Genomic DNA, 25,331 nt, shown 5'->3' on the forward strand with positions numbered 1-25,331 from the left:
GGCACAAACACAAGTAAACCACCCCCCCACACACACACACACGATTCTCTGGGATGATCACTTCACCCCTCCCCCCCACCGCGTGGTTAACAGCGGGGAACATTTCTGGTCAGAAGAGCAGGAACGGGCGCCTCTGAATGTCCCCCTTAATAAAATCACCCCATTTCAACCAGGAGAGCTTTCTGGAGATGTCCCTGGAGGATTTCCGCTCCATCCCCATACACGTTAACAGACTTGCTTGCTTTTTTTTGTAATGTTTACAAATATTTACAAAGTTACACTCACCAGAGGTCTCCTGTGTGCCCTGAGGGTCTTGGGTGAGTTCGGGGGTTACTGGTTCCAGGTCCAGGGTCACAAACATATCCTGGCTGTTGGGGAAACCGGTTTCTCCGCTTCCTTGCTGCTGTGAGCTACCTACAGTACCTCCATCGTCATCTTCCTCGTTCCCCGAACCGTCTTCCCTGTGTGTTTCTCCAGTGAGAGAGTCATAGCACACGGTTGGGGTAGTGGTGGCTGCACCCCCTAGGATCGCATGCAGCTCCGCGTAGTAGCGGCAAGTTTGCGGCTCTGCCCCGGACCTCCCGTTTGCTTCTCTGGCTTTGTGGTAGGCTTGCCGTAGCTCCTTAATTTTCACGCGGCACTGCTGTGTCCCCCTGTTATGGCCTCGGTCCTTCATGGCCTTGGAGATCTTTTCTAATACTTTTCCATTTCTTTTACTGCTACGGAGTTCAGCTATCACTGCTTCATCTCCCCATATGGCGAGCAGATCTCGTACCTCCCGTTCGGTCCATGCTGGAGCTCTTTTGCGATCCTGGGAGGACTCCATGACGGTTACCTGTGCTGATGAGCTCTGCGTGGTCACCTGTGCTCTCCACGCTGGGCAAACAGGAAATGAAATTCAAACCTTCGCGGGTCTTTTCCTGTCTACCTGGTCAGTGCATCTGAGTTGAGAGCGCTGTCCAGAGCGGTCACAATGAAGCACTGTGGGATAGCTCCCGGAGGCCAATAACATCGAATTCCGTCCACACTACCCCAATTCCGACCCGCAAAGGCCGGTTTTATCGCTAATCCCCTCGTCGGAGGTGGTGTAAAGAAACCGGTTTAAAGGGCCCTTTAAGTCGAAAGAAAGGGCCTCGTTGTGTGGACGTGTCCAGGCTTAATTCGGTTTAACGCTGCTAAAGTCGACCTAAACCCGTAGTGTAGACCAGGCCTTAGTAAAGACTTTAGAGGTTTTAGCAGCTAAATTCTCCAAAGATTCCCTCATCACTGAGCATGCTCCATCTCCTCAGAGCTCCCAGTGCTGACCAGACTGAGCATGCTTCAAGCCCAGGGCTACATGTGAAAAACTGGACATTTCCTGTAACTGCTGCTCCTGGCTTGTCAAGGCCAGGGCGGGGACAGGCTTCAGAACTGAGAGCAGGTCTCTCTTGTACTCCCACTTATCACCCAAGCTGGCACCCAGGCAGCATAGAGGAGAAAGCCACCTGACTCGAATGCACAGCAGAACAATAGGTGGACCAAGTAACTTCTCCCACATTGTCAAAGGCAAACTGCTTTTTATAGACTGATGCAGTCTGCTTCTGAAAAGCTGTGAAGATTACAATCCCTCATTGAGAATTCCTATTATTTTACAAGGCCACAAGAACAAGAGTTATATTCAGAATAGGACAAATCCACACAAGCAAGAAAATTCATAGATCTTTCATTGTAACCTATATTTCAGGTTGAATATGGCATAAAAATAAACCAAGGATGCGTCTAAGCTATATCCTCAGGAGATAAAAAGAGAAACAATTAAGGCACTTGATGTGACTCAAATAAGCAAGCAGCAATGGTTCTTGACCTTTTTTTAAAGATAAAACAAAATATTCTGTAACTGATCAGTGTTGTATTTTTTCAGGGCTTACCATAAGCCTCTGGATTTTTAAATTACAGCAACTTTATACTTCCTTCAAAGGTCATAGGACTTTTTGGCTGTCCAGTAAAACTCAGTTGAAACGCAACACTTGAATACCAACATAAACAAACAATACACACAGATACAGTATTCTAAAGTAAAACCTAGCCAAGACAACAGCTGCTTACTAGCAAAATTGGTTTTTAATAACATAATACAGTGTGAGACCCCAAAACACATTGTAAACTCACAGTTACTTTGAAGAACAATTTAGCCCTTCATGAGGTATTTGTCCTCTAGTATAAAGACTCAGTTTATGTTTGCAGAAATCAAGGAAGAGGATTACAATTCCTGAGTAGCCATTTCTGCTATGTGGAAGATCCTAGCCCTATATAGATTCTGCTTTCCATGTTTGGGTAACTTTTTCCAGAGATGATATGCTTCATCTTGAGGGAAAGGAGCTGCAGAATTTAATCTGCATGTATTCAATGACAACCCATTGGATGGAGTCAGAACAAAGACTACTACACATATTGGAATTAGGAGACAATCACATTAAAAGAAAACCACAGCTGTTGGTTATTACACTATAGGCCAGTTTAATTTAATGTAGCCTTATCCAAGGAAACCTGGGATTCTTTTCTTCCATCTAGTTCCCCTACTCCCCTACTGTGAATCCCTCCATTCTTGAAGAAGTGCTGCTACCTAGAGCCAGTTGGGAACTTTGTGATGAAACATTTTTGCTTAGAAAATGCAGATTCATGGGGAAGGTTTCACAGCTCTGGGATGGAATTTCTGTTCAGAAAATGAGAGACCCCCACTCCAGAATAGCCAGTAGGCTGGTGGTTAAGGCACTCACCAGGAATGTGTTTTACTCTTTAGGACTGGGGCTTTACTGGTCTTGTGAAGTGCCTAGCACTTTTCTGGATGCTCTTGAAAAGAGTATTACCTATCTCCTGCCCCCACACACGCTAGAAGTGAAAATCCTGCCTTATCTTCCCTCTTTGCAGGTGAATGAAAGTTCAGCCATTAACTTGTTCTGCTTCTTACCTATCTGGATACATATATTGTTCCCATCATAGTTATATCCCAGAACCTGTAACAGCAATGAGTCTGTCCACGCAGCACCTTCATTTTACATTGAGGGAACTGAGACATGAAATTAAAGTGACTTGCTCAAGACCACACAGGCAGTCTTTGGTAGTAGAGCTGGAATATGAACTCAGATGTCCTGAGTCCCAATCCAGGGCCTTAACGATAAGAGCATCCCTTTTCTTCACAAATCCCATTGTGAGTAAGCATGAAGATTCAACTACTACAAGGAAAGTGCAGCAGCATTCAGTCAATCAGTCTCCTCAGGGGTTAATGGTTACAATGAGTTTCTCCTAGAGATGGCTTCTGCAGAAGCCTTCAAGTTGAAGGGCAGGAACCTGAGGTGGAATTTCTGAGTTCAAGTGGATGATGCCTATGTGCTTAAGCAAAATAGAGGCGCATAAATAGCCAGCATATTATTGAAAACTATTGTTAGACTCTTAACCCTACACAATAGAGTTTACATTTTCAAGAAGGTCTTCACTGGGCCTGCAGACATGAGTGAATTGCCACCAATTTCTTGATTTAGTCCTAAGTGAGCACAGGATCTGTTCCAAGAGGTGATTATAGCTGAACCACTTGGTAATAAGGACCATAATACAATTAGATTTAAAATCCCTGGGGTGGAGGTTGGGGGGAAATACCAAAGAAGCCCACCACAATAGTATTTAACTTCAGAATGGGGAACTACACAAAAAGTGAGGAAGCTAAACAGAAATTAAAAGGAACAATCACAAGCGTGAAATGCCTGCAAACTGCATGGAAACTTTTAAAAACCACCATAATAGAGGCTCAAATTAAATGTATACCCCAAATTAAACATAATAAGAGGATTAAAAAAAGTATGCTACCTTAGCTAAACAGCAGAATAAATGAAGCAGTCAGAGGCAAAAAGGCATCCTTTAAAAATTGGAAGTCGAATCCTACTGAGGAAAATAGAAAGGAGCATAAACTCTAGCAAGCCAAGTGTAAGAGTGTAATTAGGCAGGCCAAACCAGAATTTGAAGTGCAACTAGCAAAAGACTCAAAAACTAACAATATTTTTTTTTAAGTACATCGGAAGCAGGAAGTCTGCCAAACAATCAGTGGGGACACTGGACAATAAAGGAGTATTTGAGTAAGACAAGGCCATTGCAGAGAAACTACATGAATTCTTTGCATCAGTCTAAATGGCAGATGATGGGAGGGAGATTCCTACACGTGAGTCATTCTTTTTAGGTGACAAATCTAAGGAACTGTTCCAGACGGAGGGGTCAATAGAGGAGATTTTGGAATAAACTGAAAAATAAGTCACCAGGACCACACAAGAGGTCTGAAGGAACTCAAATACGAAATTGCAGAACTATGGTATGTGACCTATGACTTAAATCATCATTCTCCCTTGCTGCAGATTAAGCCCATTACTTCTTGACCTACTTTCAATGGACATGGAGAACAAAGTCCATTCCTCTTTGTTATCAGGTCCCCCCTCAGTCTTCTTTTCTCAAGGCTAGTTTTTTTAACCTTCCCTCATAGCACAAGAGCAGTGTTTTTTAACCTTCCCTCATAGGTCAGGTTTTATAAACCTTTTATCATTTTTGCTGCTCTCTAGAATGTCTCCAATTTGACCATATCTTTGGCACCCAGAATTGGACACACTACTTCAGCAGGGGCCTCACTAGTGCCAAGTAGACCAGGACAGTTAGCTCCCATGTCTTACATACAACGCTCCTGTTAACACACTCCAGAATATTAGCCCTTTTCACAACTGCATCACATTGTTGATTTATATTCAATTTGTGGCCCACTATAACCCCCTGATCTTTTTTCAGCAATATACCACCTACCTGCTTAGTCCCCATTTTGTTGTTGTGCATTTGATTTTTCCTTCTTAAGAGTAGTACTTTGCACTTGTCTTTATTGAATTTCATCTTGTTGATTTCAGACCAATTCTCTAATTTGTCAAGGTCATTTTGAATTCTAAACTTATCCTCCCAAATGCTTGCAACCCTTTGCAGGTTGATGTCATCTGCAAATTTTATAAACGTACTCTCCATTCTATTATCCAAATCATTAATGAAACTATTGAATAGTACCAGACCCAGATCAGACCCCTTTGCGACCCCATTAGTTACACTCTTCCAGTCTGATAAAGAGTAGTTATCAATGGTGCACTGAGTACAGTCTTTTCAACCAGTTGTGCACCCACCTTATAGTAATTTCATCTAGACTGCATTTCCCTAGTTTGCCACATGGGACTGTGTCAAAAGCTTTATTAAAATCAAGATACATTAAGTCAACAGCTTCCTCACTATCCAACAGGCCAGTAACTCTGCCAAAGAAGGAAATTAGGTTGGTTTGACATGATTTGTTCTTGACAAATCCATGCTATTACTTATCACTTTATTATTCTCTACATACTTACAAATCGATTGTTTAATAAATTTGTTCCAGTGTGTATCCAACTATCGAAGTGAGGCCTCTAATTCCCTGGATCCTCTTGGTTCCTCTTTTTAAAGATAGGTACTATGTTTGCCTTCTGAAGTTCACTGAGACCTCAATTATCCTCTATGTGATTATCTTTGAAAACTCAAACAATTCTGAGATTGTTTCAGATGGTTCCTTAAGTATTCTAAGGTGCATTTCATCAGGCTCTACTGACTTCAATACATCTAACTTGTCTAAATAGTCTTTACCCTATTAACCTAGTCTTTCCCTATTTTGGCTTGCATTCCTTCCCCCTTGTTGTTGTCACAATTTACAAGTTACAAGCCTTCTAATACGTACTAATAGAAACTTGGGTCTAATACTAATTCTAATAGAAAGCTTCTAATATAATCAAATGATCCCATCACAAATCAATTTCATAAGGGCAACTTACAATGCAAAGAAAAGCTACTTTCAACCTAACAGCAATTCTTCTCCTGAAAACATCAGTTCATGAATCCATGAATCACACGTTAAGAAACAAGTAGCAGAGAATTAGATAGTAGAGGATCTCTCTTTGGAAGGGTTACACAGAATGCGAGTACGAGAACCATTGATTTAACATGTGTATGCTCTGATGCAAAATCAACAAGCAAAAGAGTTTGCTTATCTCCATTGTAGGTGAATATAACAGAAGTTGGAGATAAAAACTGGAAAACATGTTAACTGACAAGGTCTTCTCTGACTTTACATCTTCCCTCAGTGGGTTGCAGGACTCTTCCTGCAGTTTCCAGAGCAGTCCAGACCCATCATTCAGGCTCTGAGGCATGGCTATGTCCCTTCCCCATCTACTAGTTGAGTATTTTCAAAGCTGCAGGGAAATATATATCCTGTTAAATCCCAACCAAATTTTTAATTTTAACATGACTAAACATCAGATTTTCAAGAAAATCATTCAGCACAGACCAGATGGGAAATCAGGACCCCGGGAAATCTGTTATCCGTGATACACTATGTGCAGACTGCTCCTGGCTTCAGTATTCATCTGCAACAGGAAAATACTGGTGAGAGGAAGTTGGCAAGAGGGAATTCCTATGTGTTAAGTTAGGCTGAGTAAAACTGAAGATTTCAGAAATAGCCAGGCATGGAAGTGTGTGGAAGAGTCATTCTGTAAGTAACTCTGCAAGGCTGAATGAGTTTTCTTGACTCGACTTATTTACCTAAAAATACTCTCACTTTAGGTGGCAGCAAGAGACTTTAGCTTCTAAAGGAACAAAGGAGTAGAGGGCCTCTCTTTGCAACTGGCCTGGGAACAAGGAAGAACACTCATTTGTTTACAATGAATAAGTTTTGCACAGATAGCATCAATGGAATGGATTTTCCCAATTTCTAACTTAACACATGTTCAGGAGATCTGTGAGAGCCAAATTTGTGCCTTCTACAGAGCAGAACATTCCACTAGATGTACCAAAGCATGTCTAGATATATTTGTTCCACTTTTAAAGTCTGTACTGTTGATCAGCGTTCAACTTGTTTGCAGTCCCAATTTCAGCTGAACCAGGAGAAGATGAGGGGGCTAAAGGTCCACTAGAATGACTTGACAGAGTGCTCAAATGGATACCAACCACGTTCAGCGGAGTTAACCTAGTAACATTGCTCTAGGTCAGGAGTTCTCAAACTGGGGGTTGGGACCCCTCAGGGGGTCACGAGGTTATTACCTGGGGGAGGGTCACGAGCTGTCAGCCTCCACCCCAAACCCCGCTTTGCCTCCAGCATTTATAATGGTGTTAAATATATAAAAAGTATTTAATTTATTGGGGGGGGGGGGGTCACACTCATAGGTTTGGTATGTGAAAGGGGTCACCACCAGTACAAAAGTTTGAGAACCACTGCTCTAGGTGTCATCCAGTTATGTTAGACAACTGCTACGTCCAAAGAGGCCTCCCTAAAAAAGCACTATTTGAAACACAAGTCTTATAAATGTTATCTTGACTAGTTAACACCAGACGAACCTACAACTCTAGCATATGCCGACATCTTAAAGGGCTAGATAGCAAGCTGGAAAGAAGCTGTTCCATTTTTCACCAGATATTCCACAGTTCTTACAGCTTATTTTGTCTAGTGTTTTGTAGAGTGCTGTGCAGGCTTACAGCATTTCTATAAGAGCTACATGGTTTTATCTCAGCTTAAAAGACTATGTAAAATTTAAATAAAAAAAATATATGCAGCCCTAAGCTCCTGGCACATAGCTAACTCAGCTCTTGGCACTGCAAAGATTGTTCACTACTGAAAGCTATAGGTGAACTTTTACAATTCTCTGCTTTGATCTGACAGATCGGGGGGGAGGGATAGCTCAGTGGTTTGAGCATTGGCCTGCTAAACCCAGGGTTGTGAGTTCAATCCTTGAGGGGGCCACTTGGGGATCTGGGGCAAAATCAGTACTTGGTCCTGCTAGTGAAGGCAGGGGGCTGGACTCGATGACCTTTCAAGGTCCCTTCCAGTTCTAGGAGATGGGATATCTCCATTATTATTATTATTATAGAACCTTAGAACCTTGACTTTTCCCAAATCGATCTGCTTATCCACGTATCTAGATCACTAGCCAACAAACTCAGCTTAACACCTGTTACAAATATAAACCTAGTATAAATAATATCAGCAATTCAATACGTTGCTGAATATAAGCTGAGCTGGTAGCATCTCAGTACCAGCTCCCAGACTGCTGCACTGGGCAACACAGTATGGGGAGGAAGTGAGCAGCCCTCAGTGGTGAAAGAACAGGTTAAGGATTATTTAGAAGAGCTGGACATGCACAAGTTCATGGGTCCAGATCTAATGCATCCAAGGGTGTTGAAGAAGTTGGCTGATGTGATTGCAGAACCATTGGCCATTATTTTTGAAAATTTGTGGCGATCGGAGAAGGTCCCAGACAATTGGAAAAAGGCAAATATAGTGCCCATCTTTAAAAAAGGGGAGAAGGAGAAACCGGGGAACTACAGTCCGGTCAGCCTCACTTCAGTCCCCAGCAAAATCATGGAGCAGATCCTCAAGAAATCAATTCTGAAGCACTTGGAGGAGAGGAAGGTGATCAGGAAGAGTCGACATGAATTCACCAAAGGCAAGTCATGCCTGACCAACCTGATTGCCTTCTATGATGAGATAACTGGCTCTGTGGATATGGGGAAAGCTGTGGATATGATATATCTTGACTTTAATCAAAGCTTTTGATACGGTCTCCCCAATATTCTTGCCAGCAAGCTAAAGAAGTATGGATTGGATGAATGGACTATAAGATGGATAGAAAGCAGGTTAGATCATCGGGCTCAACGGGTAGTGATCAACAGCTTGATGTCTACTTGGCAGCGGAGTGCCCCAGGGGTCAGTCCTGGGGCTGGTTTTGTTCACATCTTGATTAACGATCTGGATGAGGGGATGAATTTTGCACCCTCAGCAAGTTTGCAGACGACACTAAGCTGGGGGGAGAGGTAGATACGCTGGAGGGATAGGGTCCAGAGTGACCTAGACAAATTGGAGGACTGGGCCAAAAGAAATCTGATGAGGTTCAACAAGGACAAGTGCAGAGTTCTGCACTTAGGAAGGAAGAATCCCATGCACCGCTACAAGCTGGGGACCGACTGGCTAAGCAGCAGTTCTGCAGAAAAGGACCTGGGGATTACAGTGGATGAAAAGCTGGATATGAGAGTCAGCAGTGTGCCCTTGTTGCTAAGAAGGCCAACGGCATTTTGGGCTGTATTAGTAGGAGCATTGCCAGCGGATCCAGGGAAGTGATTATTTCCCTCTATTCCATGAGGCTAGCCAGCACGCATGGGCTAACCATCCTCAGTTCCTTCTCTACTGCAATGTCATAAACGAGAACTCCAAAGTAGAGAGGAGGAGGGTGGGTTGTGGAGTAACCAGAGGGGGACACATCTCAAGGAGCCATTGTTACTGCACAAAGTGAGTAACTTCTTCTGGGCTGGGATTTCGGCATTGGGTCAGTCACAGATGACAGTACTGTGGAGCCAAAGATGGCATCAGAGATAGAGTCCCCCTCCAATGATTGCAGAGTGTTCTGCGAAGGTGAGGGCTGATGCCCATGTCACCGTTCTGCAGATCTCTGAGATACAGACATTGTTAAAGAAGGTGACATGAGGAGATGTGTCTTGTGGAATGTGTAGGGATCATGTTATGAATTTGGTAGCACTGTCTGAGACCCACTTAGGGAGTCTTTGGACTGATATTGCTGAACCCTTAGATCTTTCCTCCATAGAGAGGAACACTTTCGGGACATCCTGAAGGCTCTTGTCCTATTGAGGTAGAATGGTAGGGCTCTCCTAACATCTAAGGTATGTGGTATGACCTCCCTATTGTCTTGGTGAGGCTTGCGGTAGAAAATGGGAACGTGGATTGACTGGTTCATGTGAAAAGAGGAGGTTACCTTGGGAATGAACTTTGGATGCGGCCTGAGTGTAACCTTGCCAGGGAAGAATACTGCGTACAGGGGATGTGCCATCAGAGCTGCAATCTTCCCTATTCTTCTATTCAAGGTAACTGCTATCAGAAAGGCCATTTTCATGGATAGGTATGTCAGGGAACAGGTAGCTACAGGTTCAAAGAGGGACCTGGTCAGCCCTTTTGGTACCAGGTTTTGGTCCCATGACGGGGTAGGAAGCCGAGGTTGAGGGAAGAAGTTTGTTATTTCCTTAAGAACCTTTTGGTGGGTGGGTACGATAGTACTGAGTACCCCTCCATGGGTTGGTGAAACGCTGTGATGACTGCTAGGTGGACCCTGAGAGAGCTCAGGGATAACCCTGATTTTTTTTTAAGGGTCAGAGCATGTTCCAGAATATGTGGAAAAGTTGCTGACACTGGAGAGATTTGTTGGGACGTGCACCAAATCTGAAACCTTGACCACTTCTGCAGGTAACTGCATCGCATGGAGGACTTTCTACTGTGTAACAACTTCTTGCACTTCCCTTGAGCATGAGCTTTCTAGGTGCTGGAACCATGTAGGAGCCATGCTTTGATGCAGAGAATCCCCAAATTGGGATGTAGGGTACTCCCTTTGACCTGTGACAGGAGGTGAGGAGTGGTCAGAAGGGAAATCAGCAAGCACATCACGAGCTGCATCAGGTAAGGGTACCAGGTCTGGCTTGGCCAAGTAGGAGCAATCAGAATTACGTGAGATCTTAATCTTTAGCAGGACCTTCAACAAAAGAGGAAATGGAGGGAAGGCACAAGAAAGGTTCTTGAACCAGGGGAGAAGGAAAGCATTGACCCAAGAGTGCTGTCCCATCCCCGCCTTGGAGCGGTATCGTGGACACTTCTTGTTCCGGTAAGTGGTGAACAGGTCTGTGGATGATGTTCCCCACCGTGAGGAACTGGTGTTCCCCAGTCGTGAAGTACTGGTGGGTGCATTTCCCACTTATGGTCGTGCGGGAATTTGTGACTGAGCTTGTCTGCTATCAAGTTCTGTGTGCCCGGGATGTAAGTCATGGACAAGGTGACATTGTGAGAGATGCATCAGTTCCATAGCCTCGTCACTTCTGCGCATACAGAGGGTGCCTGGCCACTCCCTGGTGGTTGATGTAGTACATGCAGACTATGTTGTCCCTTAGGATCTTTGTAAGTGACCTGCATCAGAGGAAAGAAATGAGTGCAGGCATTCCTAACTGCTCTCAATTCGAGATTGATGTGTAGAGATATCTTCCCGGTGACCATCTGTCTTGTACCATGAGGCCATTTAAATGCACCTCCCCATCCTATGAGCAATGTGTCAGTGGTAAGGAGCGACAATGGCGCCTGCGAGAAGGGAATACCTTTGCATGCATTGGCTGGGTTCTTTCACCAGTCCAAGGAGTTTTTGATCTTGGTAGGTAGTGATAGAGGTTTGTCCAAACTGTCTCTGTTTGGTCTGTAAAATGAGCTGAACCATAATTGTACGCATCGCCTGTGTAGTCTGGCATGCGGTATCAAAGCTGTGCTTGCCACCATATGCCCCAAGAGTTGGAGGTGGAGTCTGGCCAGTATTTGAGGACTGCATTCAACTGCATCTGAGTGAGACCACGGATAGGAACCGGTCTTTGGCCTGTAGTGCAGCTAGGTCAACCCCTTTGAAGTCCAGGTATTGCACTGGCCTGATGGTCGACTTTTGGGTGTTGATCTGAAGGCCTAGATCTATGAACAAGCATATCGTGACATTGGTAACTCAACAAGCCACCAGGAGTGACCGGGCTCTGAGAAGACAATTGTCCATGTAAGGGTAGATCATTACCTCTTGTGATCGTAGATGAGTGGCTACCACTGAGAGAACTTTGGAAAATATTCTTGGGGCTGACAGAAGTCCAAAGGGGAGGATTCGGTGTCGGTAACGGTTGTGTCCCAGAATAAATCTGAGAAATTGTCGGTAAGCCAGTAGTATTGAAACATGGAAGTAGGCATCCTGTAGGTCGAGGGACGAAAAGACGGTTACTCACCGTTGTAACTGTTGTTCTTCGAGATGTGTTGCTCATATCCATTCCATTAGGTGTGTGCGCGCCGCGTGCACGATCGTCGGAAGATTTTCTACCCTAGCAACACCGGCGGGTCGGCTGTGGAGCCCCCTAGAGTGGCGCCTTCATGGCGCTGAATATATACCCCAGCCGACCCGGCGCCCCCTCAGTTCCTTCTTGCCGGCTACTCCGACAGTGGGGATGGGGGGCGGGTTTGGAATGGATATGAGCAACACATCTCGAAGAACAACAGTTACAACGGTGAGTAACCGTCTTTTCTTCTTCGAGTGCTTGCTCATATCCATTCCATTAGGTGACTCCCAAGCCCAACTTAGGTGGTGGGGTCGGAGTGAGACATTGCTGTGTGCAAAACCACTGATCCGAAAGCAGCATCGTCTCTGGACTGCTGCACTAGTGCATAGTGAGCTGTAAATGTGTGGACTGATGACCAAACCGCGGCTCTACAAATGTCCTGGATCGGAACATGTGCCAGGAAAGCAGTCGAGGAAGCTTGGGCCCTCGTGGAGTGAGCGGTGAGGTGCGGTGCTGAGACACCTGCCAGGTCATAGCACGTCCGGATGCAAGACGTAATCCAGGAGGATAGGCGTTGTGAGGAGACCGGTGAGCCTTTCATTCGGTCGGCCACTGCAACGAAGAGTTGCGTCGTCTTTCTAAAGTGCTTTGTGCGGTCAATATAGAAGGCCAGGGCCCTGCGTACGTCCAGGGAATGCAAACGTTGATCCTGGCGAGTGGCATGTGGTTTAGGATGAAAGACCGGGAGAAATATATCCTGGTTGATATGAAAAGGAGAAACCACCTTAGGGAGAAAGGCAGGATGTGGACGAAGCTGCACTTTATCCTTATGAAAAACTGTGTAAGGGGGCTCGGATGTAAGCGCCCTGAGTTCAGAAACGCGCCTTGCTGAGATGATGGCTACGAGGAAGGCTGTCTTCCAGGATAGGTACAGAAGTGAACAGGTGGCCAGTGGCTCGAATGGAGGACCTGTGAGCTTGGAGAGAACCAGGTTGAGGTCCCACGTCGGAACGGGCTGACGTTGTTGTGGGTACATCCGGTCTAAGCCCTTGAGGAATCTAACGACCATCGGGTTAGAGAATACCGAGGACGCGAGTTCCCCTGGGTGAAAGGCCGATATAGCGGCCAGGTGAACTCTAATTGAAGATATCGCCAACCCCTGCTGTTTTAGGGCGAGGAGATATTCCAAAATGAGAGGAATAGGTGCCTGCAACGGGGGCGTGGCTCGTTGTTCGCACCAACAGGAGAACCGCTTCCACTTGGCCAGGTACGTGGTCCGTGTTGAGGGCTTCCTACTGCTCAGCAGAATCTGTTGGACAGAGTGCGAGCACTGCTGCTCTGCCTGGGTGAACCATGGAGCAGCCACGCCGTGAGGTGGAGTGATTGTAGGTCGGGGTGACGCAGCCGGCCGTGGTCCTGAGAGATGAGATCCGGACATAATGGAAGCGGGATCGGTGTCTGAACCGAGAGTTCCAACAGTGTGGTGTACCAATGTTGTCTCGGCCACGCTGGAGCGACCAGAATTACCTGTGCCTGGTCTCTGCGCAATTTGAGCAGTACCTTGTGGACCAGAGGAAACTGAGGAAAGGCATAAAACAGGTGGTCTTTCCAGGGAAGGAGAAACGCATCCGAGAGGGAGCCCGGAGCTCGAACTTGCAGGGAGCAGAACACGTGGCACTTCCTGTTGTCTCGAGATGCAAACAGGTCTATCTGGGGAAACCCCCACTTCTGGAAGACGGAATGTATGATGTCCGGACGAATAGACCACTCGTGCGTCTGGAAGGACCTACTGAGTCGGTCCGCTAGAGTGTTCTGGACTCCAGGGAGGAACGATGCCGTGAGATGGATTGAGTGGGCGATGCAGAAGTCCCACAGGCGAATGGCCTCTTGGCATAGAATTGACGAACGTGCTCCTCCTTGCTTGTTGATGTAAAACATGGCCGTGGTGTTGTCGATGAGAACTAACACACAACGGCCACGTAGGAGATTGAGAAATGCCTGGCACGCCAGGCGCACCGCCATCAGTTCCCGAACATTGATGTGCAGGGCTAGCTGGGGTGCAGTCCACAGGCCCTGGGTATGGTGTTCGTTGAGATGGGCGCCCCAACCCAGAGATGAAGCGTCTGTGACCAGGTGCAGAGAGGGTTGTGGGGCGTGAAATGGCATCCCCTCGCAGACCACATTGTGATCTAGCCACCAGGTGAGGGAGGTCAGGACCGAGATCGGGACCGTGACCACCATGTTCAGGCTGTCCCGATGTGGGCGGTATATTGACGACACCCAGGTCTGGAGTGGGCGAAGCCGAAGTCTGGCATGCCTGGTTACGTACGTGCAGGAAGCCATGTGACCCAGCAGGGTAAGGCACGACCTCACCGTGGTAGTTGGGAAGGCCTGGAGCCCTTGAATGAGGCTCGTGATGGTGCCAAAGCGGTTGTCTGGCAGGATGGCTTGTGCACGTCTGGAGTCTAGAACTGCGCCGATGAATTCTATTCTCTGGGTAGGTTCTAGAGTGGATTTGTTCTTGTTGAGTAGGATGCCCAACTCGTTGAATGTGTGCACTATTATGTGGACGTGAGCTTGAACTTGCTCTTTGGTGCGACCGCGTACCAGCCAGTCGTCTAGGTACGGGAACACCTGTATCCCTTGCCGACGAAGGTACGCTGCCACGACAGCCATACATTTCGTGAACACTCTTGGTGCCGAGGATAGGCCGAAGGGAAGGACTGCAAATTGGTAGTGCACCGTGTTTACCACGAATCGCAGGAAGCGTCTGTGAGGTGGGTAAATTGCGATGTGAAAGTATGCGTCTTTCATGTCGAGGGCGGCGAACCAGTCTCCAGGATCGAGGGAAGGGATAATGGCCCCCAAAGAGACCATGCGGAACTTCAACTTTACTACGAATTTGTTGAGTCCGCGCAAGTCCAAGATGGGTCGCAGACCTCCTTTGGACTTGGGAATGAGGAAGTACCGGGAATAAAATCCCCTGCCCCTTAACTCCACTGGAACCTCCTCTATGGCCCCCATAGCAAGGAGCGTAGAAACTTCCTGTATAAGAAGTTGCTCGTGAGAAGGGTCCCTGAAGAGGGACGGGGAAGGGGGGGAGGAGGGGGGGATTGAAGAAAACTGGATAGCGTATCCCCTGTCCACCGTGCGAAGGACCCAACGGTCCGAAGTTATAAGGGACCAAGCACGGTGGAAACGGGAAAGGCGATCTCGAAAGGAGGGGGCTGGATCCTGGGGGATGACTGGGGCGCCATCCTCGACCGCACCTTCAAAAGTTCTGTCTGGGGCCTGAACGTGGTCTAGGTGGCCCCTGGTTCTGGCCGGGTTGAGGGCCGGTCCACCTTCTTCTACCACCTCGCCCTCGCCTCCGGGCCGAGTCCTGTCTCTGACGAGGCGGGGGGGGGGTAGAAGTGCTGAGGCTGCGGCCTAAATGGCCTGCGCTGAGGGCCCGCAACATGCATCCCCAGGGAACGCATGATTGTCCTGGAGTCCTTGAGGCTCTGCAGGCGAGAATCCGTCTTTTCTGAAAGCAACCCTTGTCCTTCGAAGGGCAGATCCTGCAGGGTTTGCTGCAGTTCCTGAGGCAGACCCGAAACCTGGAGCCAGGAGATCCTCCGCATAGCGATACCTGATGCCAGGGTTCTCGCAGCAGAGTCAGCTATGTCTAAGGAGGCCTGTAAGGAGGTCCGAGCTACCTTCTTACCCTCCTCTACCATGGCTCCAAACTCCTCCCTGGACTCTTGGGGAACCAACTCCTTGAACTTCCCCATAGAGTTCCAGGAGTTAAAGTTGTAGCGGCTCAGGAGCGCCTGCTGGTTCGCCGCTCTAAGTTGCAGCCCTCCGGCTGAGTAAACTTTCCGGCCGAACAAATCGAGGCGCTTCGCCTCCTTCGATTTAGGCGCTGCAGCCTGCTGACCGTGGTGCTCCCTTGCGTTCACTGATGCCACCACCAGTGAACACGGTTGGGGGTGGGTATACAAGTACCCGTAGTCTTTAGACGGGACAAAGTATTTCCTTTCCACCCCTCTCGCTGTGGGTGGGATAGAGGCAGGAGTTTGCCATATCGTAGCTGCATTGGCTTGTATCGTGCGGATCAGGGGTAACGCCACCCTCGATGGGGCATCCGCTCCGAGGATATTCACGATAGGGTCCTGCACCTCCACTATCTCCTCCGCCTGCAGGTCCATATTACGGGCCATCCTACGCAGGAGATCCTGGTGAGCCCGAAGATCTATTGGAGGTGGACCTGTGCATGATGTGCCCGCCACTGCCTCATCCGGAGAGGAAGAGGAAGATGCCTCCGGTGGTACAGGATCCAAGGGAGGGTCCTGGTCTCCCTGCTCCTGGGCCGGAGCATCACCTGCACTTGGGTCCAGGGCGTCAGGTGGTGCGGACACGGAAGCCTCCATGCCCCCTGGCGGAGGCCGAGAGATGGTGGACTCCGGGGCCCTTCTAACGGAGTGACCCGAGCGAGAGGTCGAAGGTATTGGAGCCCCTTGCTCCTGATGGTACGCCCACGGGGTCCAAAACGACCAGTGAGATGGGCCATGAGAATGGTCCTCTGTTATCTCCTGCCAATGGCCCAAGTCCTGTTCCTTGGCTTGCCCTTGAGGGGGGTATGCCGATCTCGATAGGTCCTCCGAGGAGCGAGACACCGATCTCGATGGCCGTGGCGGTGCCGAGAGAGTCGAGACGATTCCCGTGGGCTGCGGTGCCGCACGGTGCCGGTCCGGAGATGATCTATCTCTACGCGGTGCCGGCGAACGGTGCCAGGACCGCGATCGGTGCCGATGACCTCGTCGGTGCCGGGAGCCGGATCTGGACCTCGACGAGGACCTGGAGTATGCCCGGTGCCGGGAGCGGCCTCTCGACGTCGAGCGTCGACCGTAGCGGTGCCGAGAACTACGTCTCGACGTTGATCGGTGCCGACGATCATAGCGGTGCCGAGACGTAGAGCGGTGCCGCGATGAAGATCTTGGCCGCGAGTACGACTGGTGCCGAGGTGATATTCGGCGCCGGGACTGCGAGCGGCGTGGGGACCTGCTCCAGGACCTGGACCGGTGCTGAGGTTCCAGCCCTTGCGATGGAGGGCGCATCAAGGCAGGTTTCCCCCTCGACTGGACCGGGCGAGTCAACGGTGCCGTCGGTGCCGGTGGTTGAGGCGGTGCCGGCTCCGTGAGAGCTATTAAGTCTCTCGCCGCCGCGAAGGTCTCTGGAGTCGACGGGAGGCACTGTATCACCGCCGGTCTCGGTGGAGACGCTATCTGCACCGGACTCAACGGCCTCGGCGCCGGAGTCGACAGTGCTGGAGGCACCTGTTTTCGGTGCTCCACCGGCGGACTCGGCTCTACCCCCGGCACTGGGGGAGCCGGCGTCTTCGGCACGGAGGTCCCCGTCTTATGGGCTTTTTTATGCCCCGGGGATAATGACCGGCGTCGAGGCACTTGCTGTGCTTGCGGTGCCGACGAGGTCCGGTGCCGGGGAGGCTTGTCCGACGCCACTCGTGTGGTCGGCATGGCCGGTGCCGCCAGGGCACTGCGCACCGAGGCGCTAGGTGCCGGGGCCTGACTTGTAGAGGGAGCGTCCGGACTAAGTGCCGCCTCCATCAGGAGTTGTCGGAGCCGAAAGTCCCGCTCCTTCTTGGTCCTTGGTCTGAAGGCCTTACAGATCTTGCACTTATCTGTTTGATGGGACTCTCCCAGGCACTTCAGACAGGAGTCGTGCGGGTCGCTCGTGGGCATAGGCTTAGCGCAGGAGGCGCACTGCTTGAAGCTGGGAGCGTTGGGCATGAGCCCGGCCCCGCGGCCGGGGGAGAAAGGGGGAGACGACCCCCTTAATCCCCTGAACTACTATAACAACTAGAACAACTTTTAAAAACTATTTAACTATAAACACTAGAACTATAACTATAACTATAACTGCGAATAACTAACTAAGCTAGGGAGAGTGGAGAACAGCTATGCCGCGCTTCACAGTTCCAACGACCGTCAGGGGCGGTAAGAAGGAACTGAGGGGGCGCCGGGTCGGCTGGGGTATATATTCAGCGCCATGAAGGCGCCACTCTAGGGGGCTCCACAGCCAACCCGCCGGTGTTGCTAGGGTAGAAAATCTTCCGACGATCGTGCACGCGGCGCGCACACACCTAATGGAATGGATATGAGCAAGCACTCGAAGAAGAACTGATGGTCACTTTATTGACGATCATTCCATCTTAAACTTTTGAGCTTTGACAAACTGTTGAGAGCTCTGAGGTCCAGAAGAGGTCTCCAAACTCCCTTTTTTTTCCTTGGGTATTAGGAAGTAATAAGAGTAGAACTCCTTGCCTTACAGATATTGAGGTACTGGTTCTACAGCTCCTAACTGCAGGAGTCAATCTATCTCCTGACATAGTAAACTCTCATGAGAAGGATCCCTGAAGGGGGACAGGTAAGGGTGTTGTGGAGGGGGTAAAGAGGTGAAATGGTTCAAATATCTAGATAGGATAATCTCTAGAATCCCTCTGTCTGATGTTATACACTCCCAGGCACTGCGGGACACTGCTAAATGGTGGCCAAATGGGTGCATGGTCACAGACAGTAGTGGGAAGTGATCTTGCGGCACCTCCATCTGCCTATCAAGTGGTGTTTAGGGCCAGGCGGTTGGGATAAAGATTGAGAACTGGATGTTTCTAAATTTTCCTTTTTTTCCCTTGGGGCTCATAGTGGCACTTGATGGAAATTGAGACGAATGGGGCCTGTGCTACGATTGGGTGCTAAAATGTCTCTTTTGCCCCCTGAGAGCTGTCCTGGAATCCTTCAAGTGTGGAGAGAAAAGTCTGTCTCCTCCATGAAGAGTTTCACACCCTCAAAGGGGAGGTCCTGTACTGTGGTCTGCACCTCCTTTGGGAATCCTGACAGGTGGAGCCATAGTGGCTGTCTCATGAAAGCCGTGGAGATGGATATAGCAGCTGTGTTGGCGACATCAAGGGCCCACTGCAACAGTTTTTTTTTACCACAGTTGTCCTTCCTGGATGATGGCCTTAAAGGATTCCCGAGCACTCTCCAGCAGCTTGTCAAAGTCACCTAACTTATTGTAATTCATGTAGTCATATTTTGGCAATATGAAATTGTAAGGTGGCTGAAGAATACGCCTTTCTACCAAAGAGATCGAAGCACTTTCAGTCTCTGTCATAGGGCATTATCCTGGAAGGATGTTGTCAGCCATGAGAGTTTTCAGCATCCACAATAGAACTGGGTGGCGGGTGGGAGAAAAGGAATGCTGATTTCTTTGCAGGGACATACTATTTCTTGTCTGCTGCTTGTGCTTTGGGAGGGCTGGGGTCGGAGAGCTGCCTCCATAAAGATGATTTTCTGGTGAAGCTCTCTGTCCTTGTGGGTTCTCTGGCAGAACTGTGGACAGAAAGAGCACTTCTGCTAGATGTGGCCCTCGCTGAGGCAGCAGATGCATGGGGAGTGCACATCCACAACCAGGACAGCCGTGCTGCAAATGTGGCAATTGTGGAAGCCTGGAGAGCTGGGCATTCCCTTGTCCAGGGGGGTTCCCCCCCACTGAGGGTTGACAAAAGAACAAAGTCCTTCCTTCCTTTTTTTATTTTTTTTAATAAAAACAGGCATGGCCAAATAAATATTTAGCATGAGGAAAGAAACAAAAGAGGTTTCAAAGGAAGCTAAAATTTAGCAAAAGTAAGAGAGTCAACGATCAGCCAGTGAACAGCTAGGGCTCTCAGACTCTAGCCGGGGTGGTTGAGAAGGGACTGAGGATGATTAGCCTGTGCGCTGCCTATCCTCCTGGCGCAGCACAAGCAGAGACTGACGGACATTGTTACTGAAGTTCTCTGATCCCCTTCAGGGACCCTTCTCATGAGAGTTTACTATGTCAGGAGACCGATTGACTCCTGCAGTTAGGAGCTGTAGACGCAGACACCTACAAAGGAGCACCCATTAGGGATGGTACTTGAAGAAGTAAGAAGTTAAGGGGCAGGCAGAGAATTGGGATAAAGGAGCCAAAGAGTGGGGTCATTGAAATTGGATGAGGATCCCTCAGAGGGACATTGGGACTGGGAGCAGTTGCTATAGAGGCCAAAGTGAGAATAGGGAGACAGAGCAGATGAGGAGCCAGTAAGGAGTTAAGGGGGCAGGACTGGTATAGTCTAAAAGGGAAAGATTAGGACTTAATGGGCAGGAAGACTGGGATGGGAAATGGAGATGGGAATGAAGAACAGGGGTGGGGAAGACAGAACCTGGCAGAGACAGGTTGAAAAGGACTGGGCAGAAACTGAGGTCAAGCATGGGGGAACGAGAATGGCCTTTGCCCATTAAAAGAATCCTCCCCTATGGACCGCAGAATGGAATCAAAGATTCTCAAGTGTTACCATTCTTCTACAGTCACCCTATACCTGTGGTAAAAAGTGTTCCATCCCCCTCAAATGCTGGTCCACATAGAGGATGACAATCTACTACTGCTCTAAACTACTATTAACTCAGCTCAAGTGGCAGAAGTCTGCCGTAGCTCTAAAGATTTCAAACCCTGCTGATGATCCATGTGGGTCTGAATCTGATGCCATCTGATAGAATTTGTTTTTGGTTTTTAAAGAGACCTAGGAAATTACACACACACAATATTAAGAGCATTCAAATTGAAAGGCCAACCACTCAAAAGTTAAGAAGTGCCAGAATTAAGGTTGCTTGTGCAAACTTAATTCAGTTCCCCCTTGTGTGTATGCATTATGATTGTCTTAATTACATGTTCACATGTGTTTTTTTTTTAAAAAAAAGTAAGACCCCTGTCTCATTTAGTGCACATAATAGTCCTACTCTGAGGCGGTTGTCTGTAGGACGCTTGCCTCGTTTGTTGCAGAAGCTGAAAGTGTGTAATAAATAAGGCAAGGGATTGTAGAAAGAGAAAGGAAAGTCTCCATTTAGGCATCTTAATGCTGCCTTAGAGAAATGGATTCTATCCCTGCTTCTGCCATAGAGTTCCTATGTAATGCTAGACAAGTGCCTTAAACCAAACTTTTTGCTTGGAGTCACTAATTATTTTCTGGGTGAACAACTTGAGGCTCTTGGGTTTTGATTTGCAGAAGCTCCAATGCCTGCAACTGAAGTCAAGGGGAACTATGCTTGATTATAATATAGTAATTAATGCTGGAACCAAAACAGGCCATAAATAGCTCAAATCTCCCCCACCAAAACAGGATTTAATTATGACTGGCAGAAAATGCTTTGTTTAAAATATGCTTAAGTTATTTGTAAATTCCATTAGGTAATATTCAGTATTACTGGTTAGAGAATGCAAATTACAAGTAATACCAAAACACAAGTTTGGTCAAAGTGGTTTCACGTGTGCATGTATTCATTTGTTAAGAGTATTAATAAGGCTCAGCTAGAAAAGCAAAACTGGGGTAGTACATTTCTACCGAAACACATTTATATAGAGCACTTATCTTTGAGTTTAGTACACAGAATCTACAAACATTCATTTATAATTGGCTGTGGCCATGAAACTTTTTTATTGAATAGTCTCAATTCAGTGATCTGAATGCCTATTTTTAAAAGGGGAGAAAAATGCCATATCAACATTTATCAGCTGAATTAGTAAAATGCTTGATACTTTGACTAAGTACTACCATACATAAAGGAGTTTCTGCCTGATGAAAACATTTACTATCTTTTCACCCATGAGAAAGATTTTTCAAAGACACCCGTACCTGTAAAATGATTTTATGACATTCCTCAGACTTGTTAACTCCTTACACTATACATTTTAGCTAACAGTCTATTTCCTCAATATAATATATGCATACAAATCTAAAAAACTGACAAGCAACTGAGCTGGTAATAGAATTTTTACCTTCTAAAGCACCCATTATCAAAGTCTGGAAAATGCATCAAAACTGGAATAGATTGACTTGTAGTTGTATCTATAATTAAAGTTGCCCAATACTTTCTATTATAGTATATATGAAGCACAAACAAAATATGGAGTAATTTTTTTTATTCCCCTTCCCATCATGGAGGCCAACGATATCTATAAACTGGCCAACAGCCAAAAGATACACCAAGTCATAATAAATATACAATTGATAAGCAAGTTAAAATAGCCACTATTCAGCTAGAGTTTACAAATGTGTCTAATATGTAAAAGATTGTGCTCAGACTCTATAGTTGCACAGATTTAAAAAGATGGACCCACAATACAATTGAAAAAAATTAAGGCATTTGCACTTATGGCAAGACCTTAAAGTCTGGTCAGTGCAAAATAAATAGTAAAATAATGGCAGTAATAATACAATTGTGGTACACATTACATCATTCAAAATGCTGCTATAATGTTTTTTCGAAAATGCACACAGCCATTCTTGAAATTTGAGGTTGTAGACATGTTATTCATGTCACATCCAATTTTAGTAAATTACAAGGAAAATAATGTTCCCATGACCCCGAAAAAAAGCACACGTCTTCTGTGTAAAAAATATAAAATTTTCTTCACATGAAAATGGCAAAAGTATTATACTGTAAGCTTAAAACAGTATAAAATCCTTTATACAATGCACAATTGACAATGCTGAAAAAGCTAGTGTGTGCCAGGTAAAATGACAAATTAATTGCAGACCTCTAAGAATCAGAAGAAAGTGCTGTAAAATTTAAGAGTAATGTACGGATGGAGTTTAACAGATATTTGAAGATGCATAAAGAGATGTAAAGTATTCCATAAATCTACCTTTTCTAATTGACACTACTTTCTGGAAATTTGACAAGTATGCATTTTTTTTCAAATTCATATCCTTTCACAAATATGTGGAGGCATTTCTAATATTAGTTCAATTTTAATACTTAATGTAATTTCAACTAAAGCTATGTCAAATACAGTTCTCGCTGTAAAACAGGTCTCTTGCAACAAGTATTACCTTTTAATCCACATTATCGACCCCATTTTATTTCTAAATTTGTACCTTAGACATTTGGAATCAATATTGCATTAATATTTCTATATGTGACATCTGTATAATTCCATACGCCTTATTTTGAGTCTACTTACAGAAGTATGGAACTTAACCCTTCCATAATGAAAGGCTCAGTATATCCCACTGGCAGTAACAGGATGGATAGCAAGAAAAGAAGACTTTCTCCTTTTTATTCCAGTGTCAAGGGATTGTTAGTCACATTAACAAGACCAAGGCTTTATCCTGCTCCCACTGCAGTGGCTGGGAATTTGGCCATTAAACCTCAACTATAGCAGCAGCAGGCCTACCTTCTGTAATATGGCTCAGATTTTTCAAGCCGAAGTGTTTTTTAAAAACAAGCAATCAAGTTTTTCTTCAATTAACAACGTTTTACGCTTGTGTCAATTTTAGATGGGCTATGACATTTGAGCAAGATGGTGTGTAATCTTTAGATTTACAAAAACATACAAGATATCACAAAACCAAACTTTATAACTACAGAGCCCTATAAACTGAGGTTCACAGTTTCTGCATTTAGTTTACCACCACTTAAACTGTGAATCATTGCTATCATATGAGAATGTTTGCTCAGCTCTTCTTGCTGCAGTTTTACTATGGCTTCCTTTTCTTCCAAACGTCCTTCCAGTTGGGACTTCTGAACTTCTAGGGAAGATGCCTGCAACACGAACAAAACCAGTTCAATAGCCTCTTCCACAACAGAGATCACAGAACACTTTCACTTAATGTGCAACAGACTCAAGTAACTGATGTAATACATTTAAGCAACATATTTCATAGCAAAGGCAGTTTCAAAACAAAGGGATTTGTTTTGGATGTGTCTTTCCCCCACATCCATCCATCCACACACACAAATTTTGTTCAGCACTACTGCTGTTATGCTTCAGAAATGGTTTGGGTATTAATTTTTTTTTAAAATAGCTATTTGTTGTCCTGTCATCTTCCTAATGGCTAGGACATTGAGTTAAACCCTAAACAAAAGTCTGTGGTTGAATAAAAACTAGCTTTTTTCCCTTACAGAGGCAAATGTGTGTAAGAACAAGGGCACTATCAGTTTTGTAGCAGACACTAGGGTCTCTGGATAATTAGCCTTCATTTCCAGGGAATGAACTACTACTGTTGGTAAAAAGCACCTGCTGTAATTTGCATCTTCAAAATGCTGTACAAATATCAATACCCACCCCTGAAAGGTAAGTATTAGCCCCGTTTCAAAAAATTTAAAGACCAAGTTGTCTCTTGCAAGAGCCTCTCTTTCTCCACAGCAAGACCCTTGTTGTGCTCAGTGCAAGGACAGATCCTTAACTAACTCCAAAGTAGAGATGTCTGTCTTCTAGACTAACCAACAGAGCCCGTCAGTGATTGCAGAAGAACATACACCACTCTCTCACAACCTGGTATAGCATGTGCATTCTTCAACGTATTAGGTAGTTCCAGGAGACGTGGCTCCCAGAAGCACTTCTCCTATAACTCTTACTGGACAGGGTGGATCTACACCAACTCAAAAAGAAGCTCATTGCGTTAACAGCACAGATAACCCAAATCATACCTCTTTGGTTTAAATCTCAGAAGTCCCTCTCTCAATTAACTATATAAGAAATTGGAGCAGCCTTAACTTTAGCTATTTCGACCATTTTCATAAAATTTTTCATTTCTAGCAATTATTTTTTAACTCTGGGTTTTATAGTTTTCAGTAAGCTGCCAACAAAAATTCTTACCTTAATGCTCAATTCTTTTCTTGCCTGTTCCGTTTTACTTAATTCCTTTCTGAGAATGTCAATAGTTTCTTCCATATCTGTTTTTTCTTTCTGTCGGGCTTTCAGTTTTTCTTCCAGAATCTTTATTTTTTGTTGTAAGCCTTTTGAAAGATTTTTAGAGTCAGTTAGCAAGTTTTAATTTGTCCGATTGCTAGTAAAACTCCCAGTATGTTTAAGTTTTACACACACCAGGGCCTCTAATATAAATGAATTACCCAGTACTGCCATCTACTGCAAAATTTTAGTAGGTAGTTACAGACATTTCATATTCACTGAAGACTTTGAAAATTATGATCGAACCTATCTAATTTATAGCTTCGCAGAAAGCTTTCTAGTGAACTTGTTCTAAAAAGAAAGTTGTCAAGGAATCAGTTATGGTTTCTGACAGCATGCAAAATGCAATGGTTTAAGTGTAGGTTTGGCAGACTTTTAAACGTCCTTGAACTTTCCCCTTAAAGTTTCTGTCCTGAAAACAATTCCTCATTTTTTAGTTTACAGATATTTAAGTCTATGTTTTCAATAAGAGTTACAGGCTTTTCAGGAGCAGAAGGCAGCCAGAAAAGTGATTTTGAGCTTTATAATCTATTTAACAAAAATGTAGCTGCCCACAGAACTAAGAAGTTCACCAAAAAATAATCCAGCAACGAGTCTATTTAAATCCAGTTAATTCTATTCAGTATGGATAGCACAAGATT

The 25,331-nt window shown here is 46.0% G+C and overlaps 1 protein-coding gene and 1 long non-coding RNA gene across 2 annotated transcripts in view; one reads left to right on the top strand and one right to left on the bottom strand.

The window, feature by feature from the left end:
• Positions 1–25,331, top strand: part of LOC117887927 — a 58,407-nt gene that overhangs the window by 11,185 nt on the left and 21,891 nt on the right. The window contains exons 2-3 of the long non-coding RNA XR_004648229.1: positions 10,223–10,318; positions 10,596–10,730. This is a non-coding gene — a long non-coding RNA (uncharacterized LOC117887927). The remainder of the gene's footprint in view (positions 1–10,222; positions 10,319–10,595; positions 10,731–25,331) is intronic.
• CIP2A (cellular inhibitor of PP2A) overlaps positions 21,899–25,331 on the bottom strand; it is a 32,291-nt gene continuing 28,858 nt past the window's right edge. The window contains exons 20-21 of the mRNA XM_034790719.1: positions 24,598–24,737; positions 21,899–23,540 (exon numbers count right to left, since the gene is read on the bottom strand). Of these exons, the coding sequence (XP_034646610.1) occupies positions 23,370–23,540; positions 24,598–24,737 (311 nt within the window). The 3' untranslated portion in view covers positions 21,899–23,369. The remainder of the gene's footprint in view (positions 23,541–24,597; positions 24,738–25,331) is intronic.

The sequence above is a fragment of the Trachemys scripta genome, chromosome 1, assembly GCF_013100865.1.
Source record: "Trachemys scripta elegans isolate TJP31775 chromosome 1, CAS_Tse_1.0, whole genome shotgun sequence".
NCBI classification, from domain to species: Eukaryota; Metazoa; Chordata; order Testudines; family Emydidae; genus Trachemys; species Trachemys scripta.